At 52.9% G+C, this 18,345-nt stretch overlaps 1 protein-coding gene across 7 annotated transcripts in view; it reads left to right on the top strand.

The window, feature by feature from the left end:
• Positions 1-18,345, top strand: part of LOC310883956 (uncharacterized protein) — a 190,642-nt gene that overhangs the window by 140,717 nt on the left and 31,580 nt on the right. For 4 of the 7 annotated variants that reach the window (XR_014573964.1, XR_014573965.1, XR_014573966.1 and 1 more), the window contains 3 exons: positions 14,577-14,635; positions 14,716-14,816; positions 16,009-16,055. Coding sequence is in view for 2 of the 7 variants with exons in the window: in XM_083805070.1 (XP_083661196.1) it covers positions 12,616-12,679; positions 12,840-13,013; positions 14,577-14,635; positions 16,009-16,055 (344 nt within the window). In the remaining 5 variants the exon portion in view is untranslated. Of the gene's footprint in view, positions 1-1,583; positions 8,735-11,602; positions 11,731-12,167; positions 12,680-12,839; positions 13,014-14,576; positions 14,636-14,715; positions 14,817-16,008; positions 16,056-18,345 lie in introns of those variants that run through there. The other 3 variants (XM_083805069.1, XR_014573968.1, XM_083805070.1) reach the window with 3 other exon arrangements.

The raw sequence follows: 18,345 nt of genomic DNA, 5'->3' as shown, positions 1-18,345 counted from the left end.
GAAAAAATCCCCCGAAGAAAATCAAATCCAGTCTTACTGGTCGTGCAGCATTTGTGAACGAAAAAGCCGGGAGCGGGATTGAGTGACTGGAGCCATGTGCGAAGGACACCTCTGGGGCTGGATAAGGCTCTTGAGCCAACAGCCAGCATTTATTTGACCGTTTCAGGGACCCCCGGGGCTCTGCCCTCCCAGGCAGGCCTGGTGCTGGTGATCAGCAGTGTTAGGACTGTCAGCAGCCAGTGCTTAGAGCTTGACCTTGCAGGCCGCTGAGTGCTTTCAGCTGACTCCGTGACTGCTCGGTGCTTTATGGCAGCATTCTGCAGCAGCTCGTGGTGGCCCCAAGAAGGCTTTTTAGCAAGGAACATCATGGGTCCTCGCTTCAGCTGAGAAAATGAGGCTGTTTGCTCCAGCCACATGCCATTTCCCCAGCCAAACAGTTCCCTGTCAGCCCCAGATGCTGATTAATTTTCAACATCTTGTGCCTGGCTTTATGGATCTAAGACCGTTGACTCGGAAAACAGGAAAGGTCAGCTTGAGAAACACCGAGCCCGCCGCGCCAGGCCTCGCATCCAAAACAAACAGATGCTGTGGGAAGCAGGCCGGCCAAAATGGCTGCCACGTGAGGGAGTCGCCGTGTGCCTCCCCACAATGCCGGCCCCATGTGAGGGCAGGGCCGGCAGCTCCGTGTGCCTCCCACCCTGCTGGCCTCCCGGCCCTGTCCTCTCCTCAGACAGCGGGACGGGGACGGTGTGGAGACCCTCACGGGTCGGGATCCAGAAGCGGTTTTAATTAAAAAGGGGAGGGAGAGCAATCGTCTGTTGAGGCGTAGGAGAAGGAAAACACCATTGTTTGTAGTGTAGGATCCTGGTTTCTAATCTCCTTTGCACAAGGTGGGACAACACCCCGTGGCTGTGGCTCTGAGTGTTTTCTGTCCCAGCACAGTGTGACTGGTGACGGGCAGGAAGGAGAGGAAGAGGCTCTTAGCACGCCGTCAGCTGCCCACCCGATTTTTGTGGCTTGTAGACAAAGAGCTTGGCCAAGGAGATTCACGGTGCTTTGCTGAAGTGCCCGTGCCCCTGCTGCGCCAGGGGATGGCTCGCTTAGCAGAAGGATGTCCTCAGGGATAAGAAAGGCTGGAGGGATGTGGTGGTGGGTCTCGTCTGTGTTGTGAGCTGTGCCTAGAACTGCCTCCTCCGCGGAGGTCCCAGCTGTGGTGAGCCTGGGGGGGTCTCATTTCCACGCAGCCCCTGATACCTGTCCCAGGCCAAATCAACCAGATGGCTCCAGCTGGTCTCCGACTCATCAAAACAGGATCCCAACTCCTAATATAGCCCACCTGCACCTATAAAAGGGCCTACACCTGGAGCATGGGGCTTGGCTTTTACAGAATGTTAAAGAGATGGTTTTGTTGTGGGATATCTAGGCATAGTGTAGCCACTAATGGCCGTCCAAAATCCACAGAGTTGCTGATTTGTGATAAAAAATAATAATTCTAAACCACAGTGCATTCTCCCTCTCTTTCCTTGTTCTCAGAGCTGCATCAGATGAACGGGCTTGCTGTGGCTGTGTGCATGCAGGTAGGATCGGTCTGTGTTATCTTGGTGTCGGAACAGAAAATGGATATTTGTCTCCTATGATGTAAGGGCGGAAGAGATGACAAACTCATCTAGAAGCTTTTTGCCCAATCCAACTGCTAAGATAGTACCCTGGGAAGGATGGCAGGATTGCAGAACCCTGTTTGACCTGGTGAAGAAAAGGGCTGGAGGAAAAAATGCATCCAAGTTCTTTAGCTTGTGAACTTGGCCTTGGCAGGATGAATAAAGGGGTAACAAAGTCACTGCCATAATTGTGGAGTGTTTAGACGTGGAAAGGGATACTGCATTTCCACAGTAATTCCTGTTAGTGCTCCCCTGTCCCTCCCACCACCTCCAGATTAAATTTCTAAATGAACTAGGACCTTAGAGCAAAATCAGTAGCTGATTAGCCAGCCTGCTTGGCTGCAATCACACCTTTCAATATTGATTATCCACTCCTTGAATCTGATGACGTTGAGCATCTGCAGCGAGTGCTGCTCAGTGTTTCGTATCGGTGGCTGAGGACAATGATTTAAAGGGACAAAATGCCCGTGCGCTCGCCTGGCAAGCAGGAAATGAGTGCTCGTTTGCAAATATGATTGAGGAACACGATCGGTTCTACCAGTGGTCCTAGCCTGCAGGCGGCTGGCCTGCTAACAGTGACCCGTCTGGGCATGTTGAAGCTTGCTGGGGAGGATTTGCGCTGTGCTGCTCGGTGTGCAGAAGTTCGGTGCTTCAGGCTGAGCTCTTGGAAGTCCGTTTGAAGCCAGGCTGGGATGAGCTGCTCCAAGGTGTCCTCTCCGGGCTCCAGCTCTCCCTCATTCTTTTGTAGGCGGGAGCAATGTTTTCTTTCGCGTTGTTGGTTCTTCTGCTGAATGAACTCCAAAACCCGTGTGGCGCAAGAAGAACTAGAAAACCCTGTTCACAAAGCTTTTCCCCAAAGCCCAACGGCTGCGTGCAGACTTAAGCTAGCGTGGCCTGCACCTAATTGATGTGGTGTCTGACCTTACCCAGCTCCTGGCTGGTGAAATGCCTTTTGTGGCAGAAGGCCAGGAGCCAACCCTGGGCTTGTGGCTACCTTGGGGACTAGTGTGGCTGGTGATGCTCACAGTGGAGAAGCAGGGTGCTGAGCTGCTCCTGGAGCCCCACTGGTGCTGAGCCCCATATGCAGCACCTTCCTGGCATGGGTTTTGGGCAGAGTTTGGCCCCGGTGCTGTAGACAATGCAAATCCCACCTGCTCCCACCAGCTGCGAGCTTCGCCCCGGTCTAACCGCTTGTCTGCGTATCACAATGAGCCTCAAAGCTCCTGCATAAAATAACACTTTATTATTATTAATAATAATAAGTGGAGGTAATTTGTGATTCTTGAAACTGGCCCAAGCCACCAAATTCAGATCAAGATCTGACTTCAAACTCCCGAATGTGGGGGTTTGGGCTAGTCCCTATTTATACATGGGACCAGTTGTGAAATTTGGAGTTCAGATCCTAAGTCCCTTCATCCTGCCCCTGAGCTTTCAGAACTGCGGTTTGGCTCCAGGCCAATGTTTAACCATTATGAAAACCTCTCTATTTAAGGGCGTGCCACCTGTCTTTTTTTTCTGTTGTTGTTGTTTAATTATGATGATCTTCGGGAGGGCAAATTGCTTTAACGAGATCCGCAGGCAACTGCGGGGTGATCACTTGAAGCAGTGGGGTTTGCTGCGATGGAGACAGCCGTAGGGGCTGGTGAGCCCGTGTGAGCAGCGCGATGTGACCTTGTTGGTCTCTGTAGCAATGTTTGCATGCTTTGCCTGCTGACGAGGTGAGCCCCAGCCTTTGCAGTGGTACCGGCACAGGCTGTAGGAGTGTGGTGAACAGCGAGGGTAAGAGGTTCCAGCTGGGCTTTTCGGAGGAGCCGAGTGCTGGGCGCAGCGTGAAGTTGTGCTCTTGCTGAAAGCCAGCCCCGGTGCTGGGGTGCAGCTCTTGCACATCTGGCTCAAGAGTGCTAAAAAGAAGTCCCTCTGATCTCCCATGCCATAAATCTTGTTCCAGAGGTGGGAGAAGCTGTTACGCCGTTAGCAGGGTGGAAGGGTGAAAGCTTTTCCCATCACCGGGACATTCCTGAAAGCTTTCTCTGGGTAGATTCTCTTCGTGTCTATGTGCCGTGTGTCAACAGGGCAGTCCTTTGGCAGTCACCCCATCCATTGGCTTCCCCTCCTCTCCCTGACCACTTTCTGTCACAGAGCTCCATCCTTTAGGATCTCCATCCTCTCCCAAACAGGCTTGAAAACAGCAAAAGGGGCAGTTTGTCTGAATAACAAAGTTCTCGGACTGACAGATCCACGGGCACGCAGTGAAACTGCACAACTGTCCTTTGGAAAAACAAGCAGGAACAAAGGGCTGAGGCTGCGTTTTTGCTTGTGGCAGCTTTCAGGTTGACTATCCAGCGCGCTTCTTGGCTTGTCTCAGGTTTTTGAGGTTCAGCAAACACCGTTAGGGACGTTAGGTGTTTGGGTGCTGCCGCTGTGTGCTGTGCGTGTTCCCTGAGTGTCTCGGGGCTCACTGCCAGCACCCCTAGCAGCCGGTTTGGTGCCTGCGGTGCAGCCGACGAGCACGAGCCTCTCTGCGGTCCTCTGCAAAAGCGAGCTCTACCATTTGCAAACCTGACCTGCGTTAGACGAGCTTTTGCAATACTGCAGGGTTTGTGCCATTCAAAACCATATAATAATAAAACCCCGACCTCCAGTTACCTGATTGGCATTTTTATTAATAATTTTTCATGGCTGCAAACGTACAGCCTCTCCCTTGTTCCCACAAGCGTGGGTGGGAGAGGGTTTGCGTGCCGGGTGCGGAGGTGGGCGCGCGGTGGCAGGCTGGCTCGGGCTGCTTGGCTGCAGCACAGCTCAGCTTCCAGGGCTAAGGAGGAGCCAAGCCAGTGGCAGCATTCTCCAGCATCGTTTTCTGCCATTCACAGCAATTTTTATTTATATGTTTGCTTTTTCACATGCAGATGGCCGGCATCAGTGGCTCAGCCTGTGGTTTGCATCCCAGAGCCAAGCAAGTCCTCTTGCCCTGGCTCAGCCTGCAGGCGTGCTGGCTTGCCCACGTCTACCTGGGCTGCTGCTATCTCTGCGAAGTGGGCAGCTCATTCCACGAGCTTCCAGCAACAGCTTGCTGGCTGTTTGCATCATAAACTAGTGTTTAAAGTGTGGTTATGGTCAGAAAAGAGCCAGAGAGCAACTGCAAAAATTACATCCTACTTTTTTTTTTTTGTTTATTATTTTCTTTTAAATATTTATCCCTTGTCAATAGCTGTCCGTATCGAATTTGCTCCGTTTATGAGTTGCAGTGAGATTCCTCGCTCTCCAGGCGAGCGTGGCAGCTGGAAACTGCTTCCACTCCATGCTTTGCATGGCAGGAGCAAAGCACCGGGAAGCACTGCCGAGGCACACAGACATGCAGCACCGCTGCCTCGAGCCGTGCAGGCATCCAAGGCGTGTGCAGGACCCTGCTCGGACCAACGCTTGCCCCACCATGCCTGGACTCCCTTTATGGGGGCTGGGTGAACTGGAAGGATGTTGTCTGCCTGTGGACTCCCCTTCCAACAAGCGTGGGTTCGGGCAGCCCTGGAGAGGGCTGCGAGCGAGGCGGTAGGGCCCCAGAAGACTTCAACCCACGTAGAGCTGGCGGCAGAGGTTTGCCCATCGGGTTTCCAGCGAGAAGTGGCTTTTCCCTAGGAGGAAAAGCCACCGGCAGGCTGGTGACCATCCCGCAGCGGGGATGGCTCGGACCGAGAGGGCTCTGCTGTGGGAGCTCTGGCGCGGAGCGATGGAGACTTGGCCTCCGCTCCACCGTCAATGGATTTTATTGTCCTGCGGGGTTTTGCTCCGGCACTTAATTCAGCAGCTCCATTCATTTTGATCGGTACGTACATATATACCTTGGCACCTGGCTGCCAGCACAGGCCAAACGGCGTTAGGCGGCCCCGGCCAAAAAGCACAGGGCGAGGTAGGGAGGTTGCTGAAAAATTCCTGCCCTGCTCGGGTGAAGTTCCTAGAATCTGCGGGGAGGTACGGGGCGAGCGCTGGCACCCGCGCGGCCTCGCCGCCTTGGCCAAGGGCTTGAGAAACTTCTCAGCTTGACTTCGAGCCGCTCCGTAAAAATTCGGGACAAACGTTGGAGGTAAACTGCTAAATCAGGTCTGCAATCCCTTCCTCCGGAGTCAGATTCCACTCCTGGGCCGCGTCCCCGGGACATCTGGAGAGGGGAGGGGGGGACGTGAGAGGTCGAAATCTGCTTGGCCCCCCTGCCGGCGTGAGACCTCCTTGGGTGAGGGCAGGGCCGGGGGGGGGGCACAGCACCGGTCCCTGGATGAAATGTAGCTGAGGTCTGGCTGCCACGCACACAGGGCAGGTTTTGTGCGCCGAGCGGGGGGCGCACCTCCCTCCCTCCTCGCAGAGGTGAGACATCCAGTTGCTGAAGCTGGAAAAAGCCCCGGCCCGGCTCCCGAAATCCTCCCTTCTCTTTTCCCCCCCTCCGCATGGCGTGTCGCTCTTTGGAAGGATTTGTGCGGAGAAAAGACCTCGCCTGACCCGGCCCTGCTCCGCGCGGGCTCTGGCAGGACCGCGGGGCTGCCTTTTGTCACCCCTCGGGACCAGCGTGGCCCGAAAAAGCTGCTGTAAAGAAACGAGTTTGGCATTCGGTGCTAATCGGGGCAAAAACAGGGCTGGAGACGCCGCTTCTGGGGAAACGTAGCCCGTGGTGCAGGATGGGTGTGATGGCTCTGGTTGTGGAGCAGCGCAGGGCACTGGGACAGCCAAGCTGAGCACCCGGCTGTCAGCTCGCCCTCGGGTGGGTGCCCGAGCCCCCAGAGCCACCCTGGGGTGGGTGGGCAGCAGGGTCAGGCCCTGCCCCTCCGCTGCCTGCGGCTCCCCGGGGCTGCACCCTGCTTGCAAACACCTTTGTGCCAGTTATTTTTGGGGTTCGGTTTGGAGGAGACTTAGGGAAATCGTGGGAGTAAAGCAACTCCTTCGGGGGCTCGAAGCCGCTTTGATTAAGGGTGTTCAGAAATCCCAGAAATCCTTATTTTCCTCCTCTTGGATAAACTGGAACTTTTTGGCGCCGTTGCTCCGCGCGCGTAACAATGCGATGAAATTTCGAAGGACCTGCCAGCCAGCTTCAGGACAGGAAAAAAAAAAAAAAGAGTTCCAGATATTGCATTGCTCTGTGGGGAAAGAGCAGATGGGCAAAGCATTTTTTGCAGGTTTCTGCCTGGGACTGTGAAGAGAAAGTGGTTAGTGATTGTAGGTCTGCAAAAAATTAAATCAGTCATATTTCCTAGTCTGCCTGAAGCTCTGAAGTCACAAATTAATTTTACTTTGGCGTGGGTCGAGTTGTTGGCCTCCTGGGGCCCCCTTTGGCCAGGCTACTGATGGGGACAGTAACCAAATATGACAGGGCTGCATGTTGCATTGCCATTTTCTTTACAGAGCCCCGCTTCCTCAACATTAGGTAGGATTTATGATTTCTTCTTTGATGTGACAGCCAATAAGGAAAGGTATCTTTAGCCCAAATTAAAAAAAGAAAAATATATATATATATGTATATATATATTTTTTAATATCCTTTTTTTCTTTTTTTTTTTTTTTAAGTGAAAAAGTTCCACTTTTTATAGTGTTTTTGCCCTAAATTTCATGTTGAGGGTGGGACGGACCATGGTCCAGGGGAGGAACAGGCCGAGAAGGGGAGCGAGGATTTTTCTAGCAGAGCTCCACCTTGCTGACCCTGCTCTCTCTGCCTTCAGTGCTAAAGGCGGATTCCTCCCTGATGAACGAAGAGCAGAAGGGTGCCCCCCGAACAGCCGAGGTCCCATTTCCCAAGGGGCTCCCGGTCTGGGTGGCTTTGGTGGCTTGAAATGTCAGCTTGTGGCTCCCACTGCAAAGTGATGGGGTTTTGGAGCAGCCTCAGGTTCCTGCAGCCTTGTCGCCCTGGGGTTTGGGCTGTTGGATCACAGAGTCCCTGTCTGCAGACGGCTGCTCCCGTCTGAGCTTTTCTCCAACCCCGAACAACGTTTACATCCATATTTTTGGAAGCAGGTGGGCCAAAACACCCAGCGAAGGCTGATTCTCACAGCGCCCGCTCAGCAGCCTGACCATCAGGAGAGAGCAACAGAAATCTCCTGTTCTCACAGCCTTCCTGGCCCAACTTTCCACTTAGACAAAAGTTCCGTGGGAAAATAATATATATATAAATGGTTATACACGCGCACACATTGCCTTTGAGGTGTCCCCACGTGCCGGGTCCCAGGGCTTTATGTCAAGGACCCTGCGGGAAGGCAAAGTCCCCTGCCAGTGCCACCCCAGGAGGCACCTCTGGCACTGCTGGAGACCTTGACGTCCCTCGGCCAAACACTGATAAAAAGCGATCGCACGAAGTGTGGGAAAGTCGGCTGAGCCCTCCTGCTCCCCGGGCACCGCTGCCGCCCGCAGCTTTGCTCCCGTGTTTGATTTGAGCGGTGAAAGTCCGCGGGAGGAATGAGAGGAATCCCGCCGGGCCGCGCGCGGGGCAGGCAGGGGCTGGTGCCTGTTTTGGGAGTCACCCCTTTAACAGATCTGATTTTTACCACCTCCCCGAGGGCTGTAGAGGTGGTTGTTGGAAAACGGAAGCTCCCCTCGTTAGATGCTACCGAGAAAGATCTTTATTTCTAAGTCTGAGGTGTGTTCCTGGCCCGGAGTGCTCCGAACCATCTCGTTTGCCCATCTCATAATAAACATCTTTAGCCGTGAATCGCAAGAGTGGCTGAAAGATGCAAAGTCCAGGTGCAAAGCATCTGATTTTGGGGCTACATGTTTTTAAATCAAAGTCCTTCCAGTGCCCGTATCTGCCTGTGGTTAATGGATTACAGCTGCAAATTGGCTCGGCCAGCACCTGACCCGCAGTGCCCCGGCCAGGCTCCAGGACTGAACCGAACAGGGCCGAGAACTATCGACAGGCTGGGAAAGCCCCGGCTCTGAGGATATTTGCCTTAAAATTTCAGCCCCTGGAACCGTGTGAATCCTGACTTTTCCTACCTGAAAGCTGAATTTCATCAGAGCCGCTTTCCTGAGTGACCCTGAACGATGCGATAGCCAGGCAACCTTTGCATTTATTATTTCTGTTTAACGAGTGATTGAATCAAAAGGCGAGTGTTCTGAGAAGGCTGGGGACACCTCTTGCTTGTAGCACGTGGTGTGCGTGGTCTTCGTGCTGGAGGTGGTGGCGTTGCCTGTTTTTTTGCATCTGCACCCCATGATGCGCTCGAGGCGATGCTAAATGTGTTACACCACTGGGGACCGCGGCCGGCAGTCGGTACAAGGCAAAACTCCTTCCCAAAACACACGTTGCAGTGACTGTCACGTATTTTGAAGGCATTATCCCCAGCAGCCAGCCTTTTGGGGTCGGGCTTTGTTGCTGCAGAACCGGCTCACGAGGACCAGCATGTGGTGGTGCGTGGAGGGCAGCTCTTGGCTGCCCGCGCCCGCTCTCCTCCTGCCCGTTTTGCCCCGCTCTGCTGTTTTCTCAGGCTCTGCTGGGAGGGGTGGATTAAGGGCCAGGGTGTGTTTGGTTTGGAGGGTGTTACCGTTCATGGAAGTGTATTAGAATGGGATATTTGGAGATGCCGAAGTGAGGGCAAGTCCTCTAAAAGTTGGCTGGGGGCCTGTGTTCCTAAGTCACTTCGCTCCTGGAAAAATCCCATGTTCAGTGTTGGTAGGGCCGCTTTGGGATCAGGTTGCTCTTGGCAGTTGACTTCCATTTACTGATATCCGTCCGAGATGTCGCTTTAAATACCACCCGCTGCCGCTTTGCCCGGTTCTCTGAACGAGTCTGCAGCACAGCCGGGTGCAACTGAGAAATCCAAAATAAAGGAATTACATTGTTAAGAAAAAATACTTCCCAGTAGACAGCTCCTGATGTGCTTTTGGGCATTCCCCTTTGGCTCGGGCTTTGCTGCAGCCGCTGTGCGTTGGCCGCGTTCGGGGAGCTGGGCAGGGTGCTGCGTGGGGCGCTGGGCACAGCTCGGCTGTCCCACGTCCCTGCTGCATCGTCTCTGTGTGGCATGGCTTTGCGGAGGATGGGTTAGGGAAGGATCCAGCTTGAGGTCCTCCGTGGGATTTAGCAGGGTGAAAACTCGAGGTTTTTTCCTCCTGATTTTACCGAAGGCCTGCCGAGATGGGTGTCTCAGCTTTCCAGCAGACCAAAGTAAGGCCGAGTGGGCACGGACTCCGCAGCCGCTTGCTCTTCCCCAGCAGCTGCTTTCGGTCCAGCTGCTCCTGCCCGGCTGATAAAAAGGACGAGCATCCCCAAAACCTGGGGCGTGGGGGCGCCTGGCACGGGCCAGCCCCGGGTGAAGGCAAAATGCTCCAGCACATCCACCTTGGGAAGAGCTACGGGCCCTGGGCTGGGGGTCGCAGGCGGCAGGAGCGGCGTTGCCTGGCCCTGCCTGCCCCTTGCCTTGGCCTCCGCTTGGGGAGCGCTCGGGCTCCTCTTCGCCAGGCTCTGCCTGCTCCTTTTGTAACTGCGCTCGCACGGAAATCTTCAAAGGCTCGCTCCTATCAATTTTCCCCACCATATGTTCTCATTAAGAAATTTATTGTGCACTTTATCTTAGGATTATTTGCCATCAATTAATAAAACATGTTGCAAGCTTCAAATGAACATTCTCCCCTGCCCGCTTCCCTTTAACGAGGGAAAGGAAAGAGAAATAGGGAAAAAAATCACCATGACAGATGGTGTTTTTTAACCTTTCTTTTGCCCAATCTGGGGAAAAAAGAATTCTTAGAATATTGACATGGGTTTTTAATTATGACTTACATCACTCAAAGGCCTGATCCGAAGCTCGGTGAGCCCAGCACACAGACTGCCAGCCCCGAATACGTTCACGGCGGAATGGATATGGATGCTGACACAGGGGCACGTGCCAGAGCAGGGACTGAGGGCTGCGGTGGGATGCTGTCAGCTCAAAAACTGCTCCCGATTGCATTTATTGTCAGCCAAAATGTCGTGTCATCCTGGGCAGTGGATGTCTGGTCTTGTCGGTGACGGTAGGATGTGATGGTGGCTGAAGAAGGTCGGATTTTTTTATTTTTTTTGTAAGAGTTCCCGAAGGAGGAGTGCTTCCCCGCCATGCCCCTTCACATGGGGATTATAATCCCCAAATTAGCGGAGGTGACATAGAAGGAGCCCACCGCCCCCCTTTGTGAGCCCCTCCGTCCCCGTTCCCGCTGGCTGAGGTGGGATCGTGCCTTCCCCTCCTGCTGTTTGCATTTCTGGGCTGGCTGACAGCCGCTTCCCAGGGCTGCTGTTAGGGAGCCGGGGCGGGAGGAAAAGCAAACACCAGGTCCAATATCAGCAGCGCCCGCGGATGCTGCTGGGACAGCCTGTACCCTGCCCGGCACTGCCTTTGTGTCTGTGCCTACCGGGGAAAATAAACACAAAAATAATGCACACAGACGGGTTTCTTATATAAATAAATGTCTGGGGAGCGACCTGGCTGCGGGTAACCTGCTGGGAAAGCCCTGCTCCGATGGGAATTATGGAGTTAAACAGCGCCGCCTCACCTGGATGTGCCCGGGCTTTGATTTATCCTCCTGATTGGATGTTTGCCTGGCCTGATCAGAGACTTTGGGCAGCACCTCGTGTTGACACTTGGTGTTCAGCTCTAGGTAAAGTTTAAACAGGATTTATCATGGCTCTGACACCTCGGGAAGGCTTCCCTGCTTTAATAGCCTGCTTCGTGCCATCTCTTGCGTAGGTTTGTACGGCGCTGCTGTTCTAGGCATGAAAAAAGAAAAAGGTAGGCTTGCAGAACACGCTCATGGAATAGCTTACTCAAATCCTCTTCTAATTTTAAAATAACCCCGTTGCCCTTGACTCACGTGGCCGTTTCCCTGCTCGCTCAGGCTGGGGCAGCTCTGTGCTGGGAGCTGATCCGCTCAAGACCGGGATCCACCCCACCCACCCCACTGCTCAAGTCTCAAACACAAGGAGCAGCAGAGAGGAGAGCTGAAAGCGGAGTTTGCCCCCACTGTTCCAGCAAGTCTGCCTGTCTGATGCCCTGCCACAGGCTCTGGCTCTGGCAGAGCTGCTCCTCTGGCCCTTTTTCCCAGCAGCAGAAGCCGTACGGCATTTATCGATCAGGTAGGCTTGTCCTTGAGTGGCACCGAGAGTCGCACGCTCAGCTACCCGCTCCCAGCTCGTGCTAAATAACATTGAACTAATTTAATTTTATCCCCCCTCCTTTTTTTTTTATGAGTATCAATTAAGAAAAAAAAGCAGCAGCACATAATTACGGCACCTTGAAGTGTAGCGTTACTGGGCCAAAGGCTGAAATGAGGTTACGATATGACAGCCGTTTATCTCGGATCTGATAGGTGTGTTATTCATTGTATTAAAAGTTTGCCAAGAGAGGCTTCACTGAAAATTAACCCGTGTTATCACAGTGAGTAATATCCTGGTTTTATCATGTGGAATAAATAAATAACACAGACTTTATGCTTTTGCTTAATGAGGTTACGCTGGGTGCAGCGCGAGGAAGCAGCGTTCAGGCTGATGCACGAACAGTGATCGTGGTGAGCTGAAACTGGAACAGAAAGTGCCCCCAGTTTTCTTGCATAACAGCAGAGCTTATATTACTATTAATTACATTATGCAACTGGGATAGGATGGAAGTTGGCTCTGTCTAGCAACAGACCCGGGTGAAAAACTCGTTGCAAACATCTCTGTGATTTCTGAGGAAAATTCCACACCCGCGCTGCTCCCGGCGCTGCCTGGTGGGGTCGGGCAGTTGCCCGGCGTTGTGCCCCCTGCCCACACAGCGCTTTGGGCTCTGCCTTTCCCACTTGCTCCCTTTTGGGCTCTTCCCTCCTCAGTCCCCACCTCCGTGCTCTGCACCGTGAGATGGAAAGCCTGGGACTCGTGAAGTGATGTGGATTACTGGGAGCACTGAGGGGGGAAAAAAGAAGAAACTGTGGCAGCCGAGGTCTGTCGGTCACAGCACGTTTCTGGCTCTCCTGAGCACATGCGATGGGCCAGAAACGCTGGGCCACGGACGGGCACTTTCCCCAGGGGCCTGGCAGGGGTGCTGTAGGTGAGCAGTTAAGCCCTAAGGACGATGCTGGTGGCACTTGGCTGAAGTCTTCTGGCTGCCCTGGAGCAGACGCCCCGAGCCACGGCACCGCTGCGGGTAGGGCTGTGCCGGCAGGGGTGGCTTTGGCAATCAACGGGCCTGATCCGGGGAACGCCGTTAGGGTTTCCTTTCTGCCGCAGGGAGATGAACAGCCCGATTCTGGACTTCATTACTGAGAGCCTGAAATTGTTTCACGTGAACAAAAGGATCGGCCGGGACGTTAATCTCCTGCACCTGTTTAGCTTTGTTCCAAGCCCGCTTTGCCCGCCTTGCGTCACCATGCTTGATGGCACGGGTAAGGAGAAGCCAGCAGCAACGAGGGAATTAACCGTGCTCTTACCCAGCTGAGCACCACGCCGGGTGGGTTTGGGCTCCCGAGCTGGCCCAGGGGAGCCTGGATGCCTCCCGTGCACACTGAGCCCACGGCCCCATCCTGCTCCAGAGGAGGGGGCCGGGCTGGCTGTGTCCCCAGGGAGCCTCGGCCCATCGCAGGGGGTGGCCTGTCCCAGCCCCAGCTGCACCCAAGTTTCCCTTCCAAAGAGGGACTTTTTCCTCCCTCTCCAAAATAATTACACTTGGAGAGCTTAAAAAAAAAACAAGCCAACTGCTTGTCCCTTTGTGCCAGGGGATGTTAATAATCCCAGGACTACTCATCCTCTGGGCTATCAGCAGCTGTAATACCTCCAGAAATTGCTCAGGTAGCTTTAATTATGCTCGTGCCTTTTCTTTCAGCCCTTGTTATCTCCCGAGTTCCTCCGGGCTGGGAGCAGGGGCACGGCACTGCAGTCGCTTCTCTAAAGCGCCTTTGTTTTCCCTGCGCAGGTATTAAGTCGATGGCACAGCAGTCCCCGGGCGCACTGGGTTCACTTTCCTGCCCCTGCCAAACGCAGACCTTGGGCATGGAGCGAGCCCAGTGCAGGCAGCCCAAGCCTTGGACCCGCAGGAATGTGCGTGGACAGAGCCAGATTGTTCCTGCACGAGGAGAAGGGAAGAGAGGGAGAAGGAGAGAAAGGGAAAAGCAGAGGGGGGAGAGGAGGAAGAGCTGGAGGAAAGAGAAGAAAAAAAACCCAACCCTGTCTGTGCATGGAGGAGTATCTCTGCAGATATTTGCAGGACGGTGTGGTTAAGAGAACATGCTGCTTAGGAAAGTAATAAAGAATCCTCCCTCCCATGCTTGCCTGTAAGAGTACGGTCTGTGCAGTAAGCCTTGACGTATTCACATACACAGTAGCAATGAAATTGCTGTTGCTGGAGTGTCCCAGGGAGTCACACTGCACTGGGTATCAGGGAACTGTGCTGAGCACTGAAGTGAACAGGAATCAGTTGGAGGTGTAGGGGAAAAAAAACGATCTCCCTTGGGTCTATCATTGGTGGATGCTGGGGAAAGTGTCTTGTTGGCTTTATTAAAAAAAAAAAAGAGAGAGAAAGAAACAGATGTAAAGGGCGTCTCTGACACCATATCTGCTAAAATATCACATGCAGCACTAAGCTGAGAAATCGTCTGTCATCACACTCCCGTGCTTAAAATCTACTCAAGCCATAAGCTCTTCAGGGCAGGAATCTGTTATCTATTTGGTGCTGCTTCCTGAGCGCACTGCATCCTGATTATGGAGCGTCTCACATGGAGGAGAAATTGTAACGGGAGCAATGGTGATGTCCTCCCGGAGCGGCAGCGCAGCTTTCGCTTGTGTCGGTGCAGGCGAGAGCAGGGCGGGCGACCGCGCCAGGGCGCAGCCCTTGGCAGTGTATTTCCCCCCCCGCACAGCAGTGGTCTTCCCTCACCTGATACTTTGCGGTCACACAGCGTTTAATTCTCACAAGGCTCAGTAAAGTTGAAACGACGTTTTCTGTTTTACAGGGAGGCACAACGCTACTGGGTCCGAGGAGTCGTGCGACTTGTACAAAGCCCTCCGGAAGGTGAGAGAGACCCTGGCCGTGGAGGGGAGAAAACCCACCAGATTCAACTGCAGTCCCCGTTTTTCCCCCTTTATAACTAGATGGATGAGGAACGGGCACAAACCCTGGAGGTAACCGGCCGAGACCCTGCTGCCCTTTAATCGGCCTCGTTCCACCCCTGCAGCACCGTGGGCTGAAGCAGGTTGGTCCCTGTCTGGGGTGGGCGCAGGGTGGACCCGAGGACTCGTGCTGGTTTGTGGTCATTCTCCGTTGGCAGATAACTCCAATCTATACTGTATTTATTTCTTTTTTTCCACCAGAGAACAGGCGAATTACGTGTTTGGGCAGTGCTGTGAGGGGGCTGAGGGAGTTGCTGCGTTGTGGGCTGGGTGGCGAGGGGGGACCTGACCGGCAGCAGCCCGGGGCTGTCATAAAAGAAACTGAAACGGGAGTGTTAATGCTTTAGCCAAATTATGGAAAAATAGCCTAATTGTTAGAAAATAAATGGTTAAAGTAGCCTATCTGGGAGCGTGCTGCAGCACTTGGGAGGCTCGGGGACAAGCACAAGGCTGGAAGGGTGCTTGGGAGCACCGTGGGGGTGTGCGGGGGGTGCAGAACCACAGGGTGACTGCAGCCGGGGAGCACCCTGCTGGCCTCCCGTCCAAAAACACAGCCAACTGCTCCGGGTTGCTCAGGGCACGTCCAGTCGAGGTCTGAACGTCTCAAGGACGGAGGTCCCACAACCTCTCCAGGTCCCCGTTGCGGTGTTTGACCACCCCGATGGTGACAAGGATTATTCCTAATGTCTTGTGACCCCACGTGTGACCACCACCTCTTGTCCTGTCCCCTCCAAGAGCAGCCTGCCCCTATCTTCTCCGTACCCTCAGATGAGGCGGTTGAAGGCAGCAATAAGATTTGACCCCTTCCTTTCTCAGGCTGATCAAACCCTGTCCTCTCGGCTTGTCCTCAGCTCTCCACCAGCTTGGTGGCTTCTGATGGGCTCAAGCCAGAGCATCCACGTCTTCTTCTGAGGGGGGAAGACTGGTGGTGGTACTGTAGATGTGGTCTTGTACGTGGTGAACGTGCCTGGGTGAGCTCCCCTTAGCTTCATGGCACTGGGCCTTTCAGAGATAAAATGATGTGCTGGCAACGGCAGCCCCTGGGTGTAGGTGCATCCGTGATGCTTGACAGCATTGAATTAATGCTGTCAAGGGTTTGGTTCTGGTGCCCCGGTCTTGTCCCACTCCTGGTGCCTTCAGGACGTGTCTTCAGCCAGCGTGGTCCTCTGCTGACACGAGTCAGATCAACGCCACTGCAGCCATAAGCGCCCAGAACAACAATCTGCTGGGAATTATGAATAAATGCAAATAGTGTTTGTTTGATTTACTTTCCAGGCCTGGCCAGGAAACCTTCAAGTAGCAGCACTTTCCCTTCTAAGCAGGTAAGTGCTTTTTTAAAACATACACGGGAATGTCTGTGCTCCTCTGTTTATGGCTATAAATCTTGCTGTGCCTGAGCTCCTAAATAGTGATTCACGTGGTAACTCCGTGACATTCACAAATGTGAGCGGCTGATGGATGGAGCAGCCTCGGCACATCCTGGGCTGCCTGTTCCCAATGGGAATGGGGAGAGAAATGTGGGGAGCAGAGGAGAAGGGGGCCGGAGGGGACCCGGCCAAGCGGGAGCTGCTGGGGGGGCTGAGGTCCCAGTGGGGCCAGTGGGGCTGCGTCCATGCTGCTGTGCACGGGAGCGGGGATCTTGGTTCAGGGGGACTTGTTCCAGGTGGGGAATGCGGTCTGAATGGGAACATAAGGACCTTATGAGAAAAAATGGTGAATGATCAGATCAGCTGAGATGGCTTAAGTAATTTGGTTTAAATTTTATAATAAAAAACATTGTTTTTATTTTATCCATTTATTTTATTTTATTTTATTTTATTTTATTTTATTTTATTTTATTTTATTTTATTTTATTTTATTTTATTTTATTTTATTTTATTATTTTATTTTATTTTTATTTTTATTTTTATTTTATTTTTTATTTATTTTGTTTTACTTTTAGTTTTAGTATTCAGATTCACATTTTCAACATTTTTCCGCGAAAGGCAGAAACTTTTTCGGGAGGGGGAATGTGTAATCTAACCTCCAGTTTTCTGTCCCAAACCAGTTTTGACCAGCCATACCAACAATGTAATCACCAGTTTTTTTTCCCCTCCTTAGCAAACAGCAGGCCAAGTGTCATTTAAAGAAGAAGAAGAAAAAAAAAAATCACCAATAAGAAAAAAAAAAGAGCAGCCTTTTGCCGTAGATGGCCGGTGTATTTTTCCTTTGGAAGTTGGCCACCCCAAGCACACACAGGGCTCTGTGTGAGCCTCCCTCGCCCTCCAAGAAACAGCAGAAGAGAAAAACTCGCTGTGCCTTGGATGGCTTCCTTACGGGGGGAGGTGGGCTGCCGGGGAGGGGGTCGAGCGCGAGGCGACGGCTTGAAGCGAGTTCCTTTTTCTATTTTATTTAGATTAGGTTCTGCTCAGCGGGGTGATTTCTTAATTAGAGCAGCCCGGTCTCGCAGGCCTGTCGCTCCAGACCCCTGCTCTGCCTTCTTAAGTTTCACGAGGGAAGTTGTCGTGCCTTATTTCCTGAGCTCTAATATTCGAGCAGTGTGCGGTGATTTCAATGGGAGGAAAGGACATGTAATTTAATCATCTTTATTAGATTTTGGGTGAGGGAGGGGGCAAAGCAGTGGGAACCATGTCCTCTGCTTGTCTCTTGACTTTCTCTTCTGCTTCCAGTGGTCAGGGATGAGATTTCAAGGGCGAGGAGAGGAAGCAGGAAAGCAAAGGCCCTGAAAGTAGAGATCCATGCACTGAAGGGCTTTTTGTCCTCGGTTTAGGAGTTCTGCAAGCAGCAGCTGTTATCTGTGTCTCAGGCAAAGCCGTGCCCCTGCACGGCTTCATTAAGGGTTTATTAATGACTGCCTGTGATTGAAAATTTGTATTTTGAATCCCAGTGATTCCAGGAATGGGAATGCTGCCCATCCAACACGTGTTGCTGGAGCGGGGTGAGAGGCTGATGGAGCCAGTTTGGGCAGAGCAAGCAGGGAAGCAAAATGCAGAAGTCTGCAAATTTCACAGGTTTTCAGGAGCCTGCCGAGGGACGGCAATGTGCTCCGGGATCAGCGCCGCCTCCCAGGCACGGCTGCTGCTCAGACCCCAGCCACGAGGAGATGAGAGCGCTGAGAGCATCTCCCTCCAGGCCCAAAGGGGGAAGGCTTAGGAGATGTAGAGAGGAATTGGGGAATTTTTTGGAAGTAGAGCTGCCTGTGAGGCGGTGGCTCAGCCGCACGTAGGCACCGCTCGGCAAACCTTTGCTCCGTGTAAATCGATGCGATGCCGACGGAGCTGGGATGTTCCGCCTTCGAGATTTGAGCCTCCTGTGTTGTGTGCAGTCAGCTGTGACTTTGTGGCTTTAAAGATATTAAGCAGCGCTCAGTGGGGCATGTCTACATTTAATTCAAATGAAATCAGACTCTGGATTTTTTAATAAATCCATTTTATGGCTAGAACAATAGAGAAAGAAGCAAATATTTGTTACCTGGAGACACCGTATTCTCTCCCTCTCACCACATGGGCTTGAGTTATTATTTTTCTAGCTGGCCCTGTGAAAGGCTCCTGTGGAGGATGGGAGAGGTTTATAACCCAGTAATAGGCTTCTCACCTCAAAGTGGTTCCAGTC

This window comes from Anser anser (genome assembly GCF_964211835.1).
Source record: "Anser anser genome assembly, chromosome: 19".
Taxonomy (NCBI): domain Eukaryota; kingdom Metazoa; phylum Chordata; class Aves; order Anseriformes; family Anatidae; genus Anser; species Anser anser.
The sequence above is the reverse complement of the archived record's forward strand: the minus strand, read 5'-3'. Positions and strand labels throughout refer to the sequence as shown.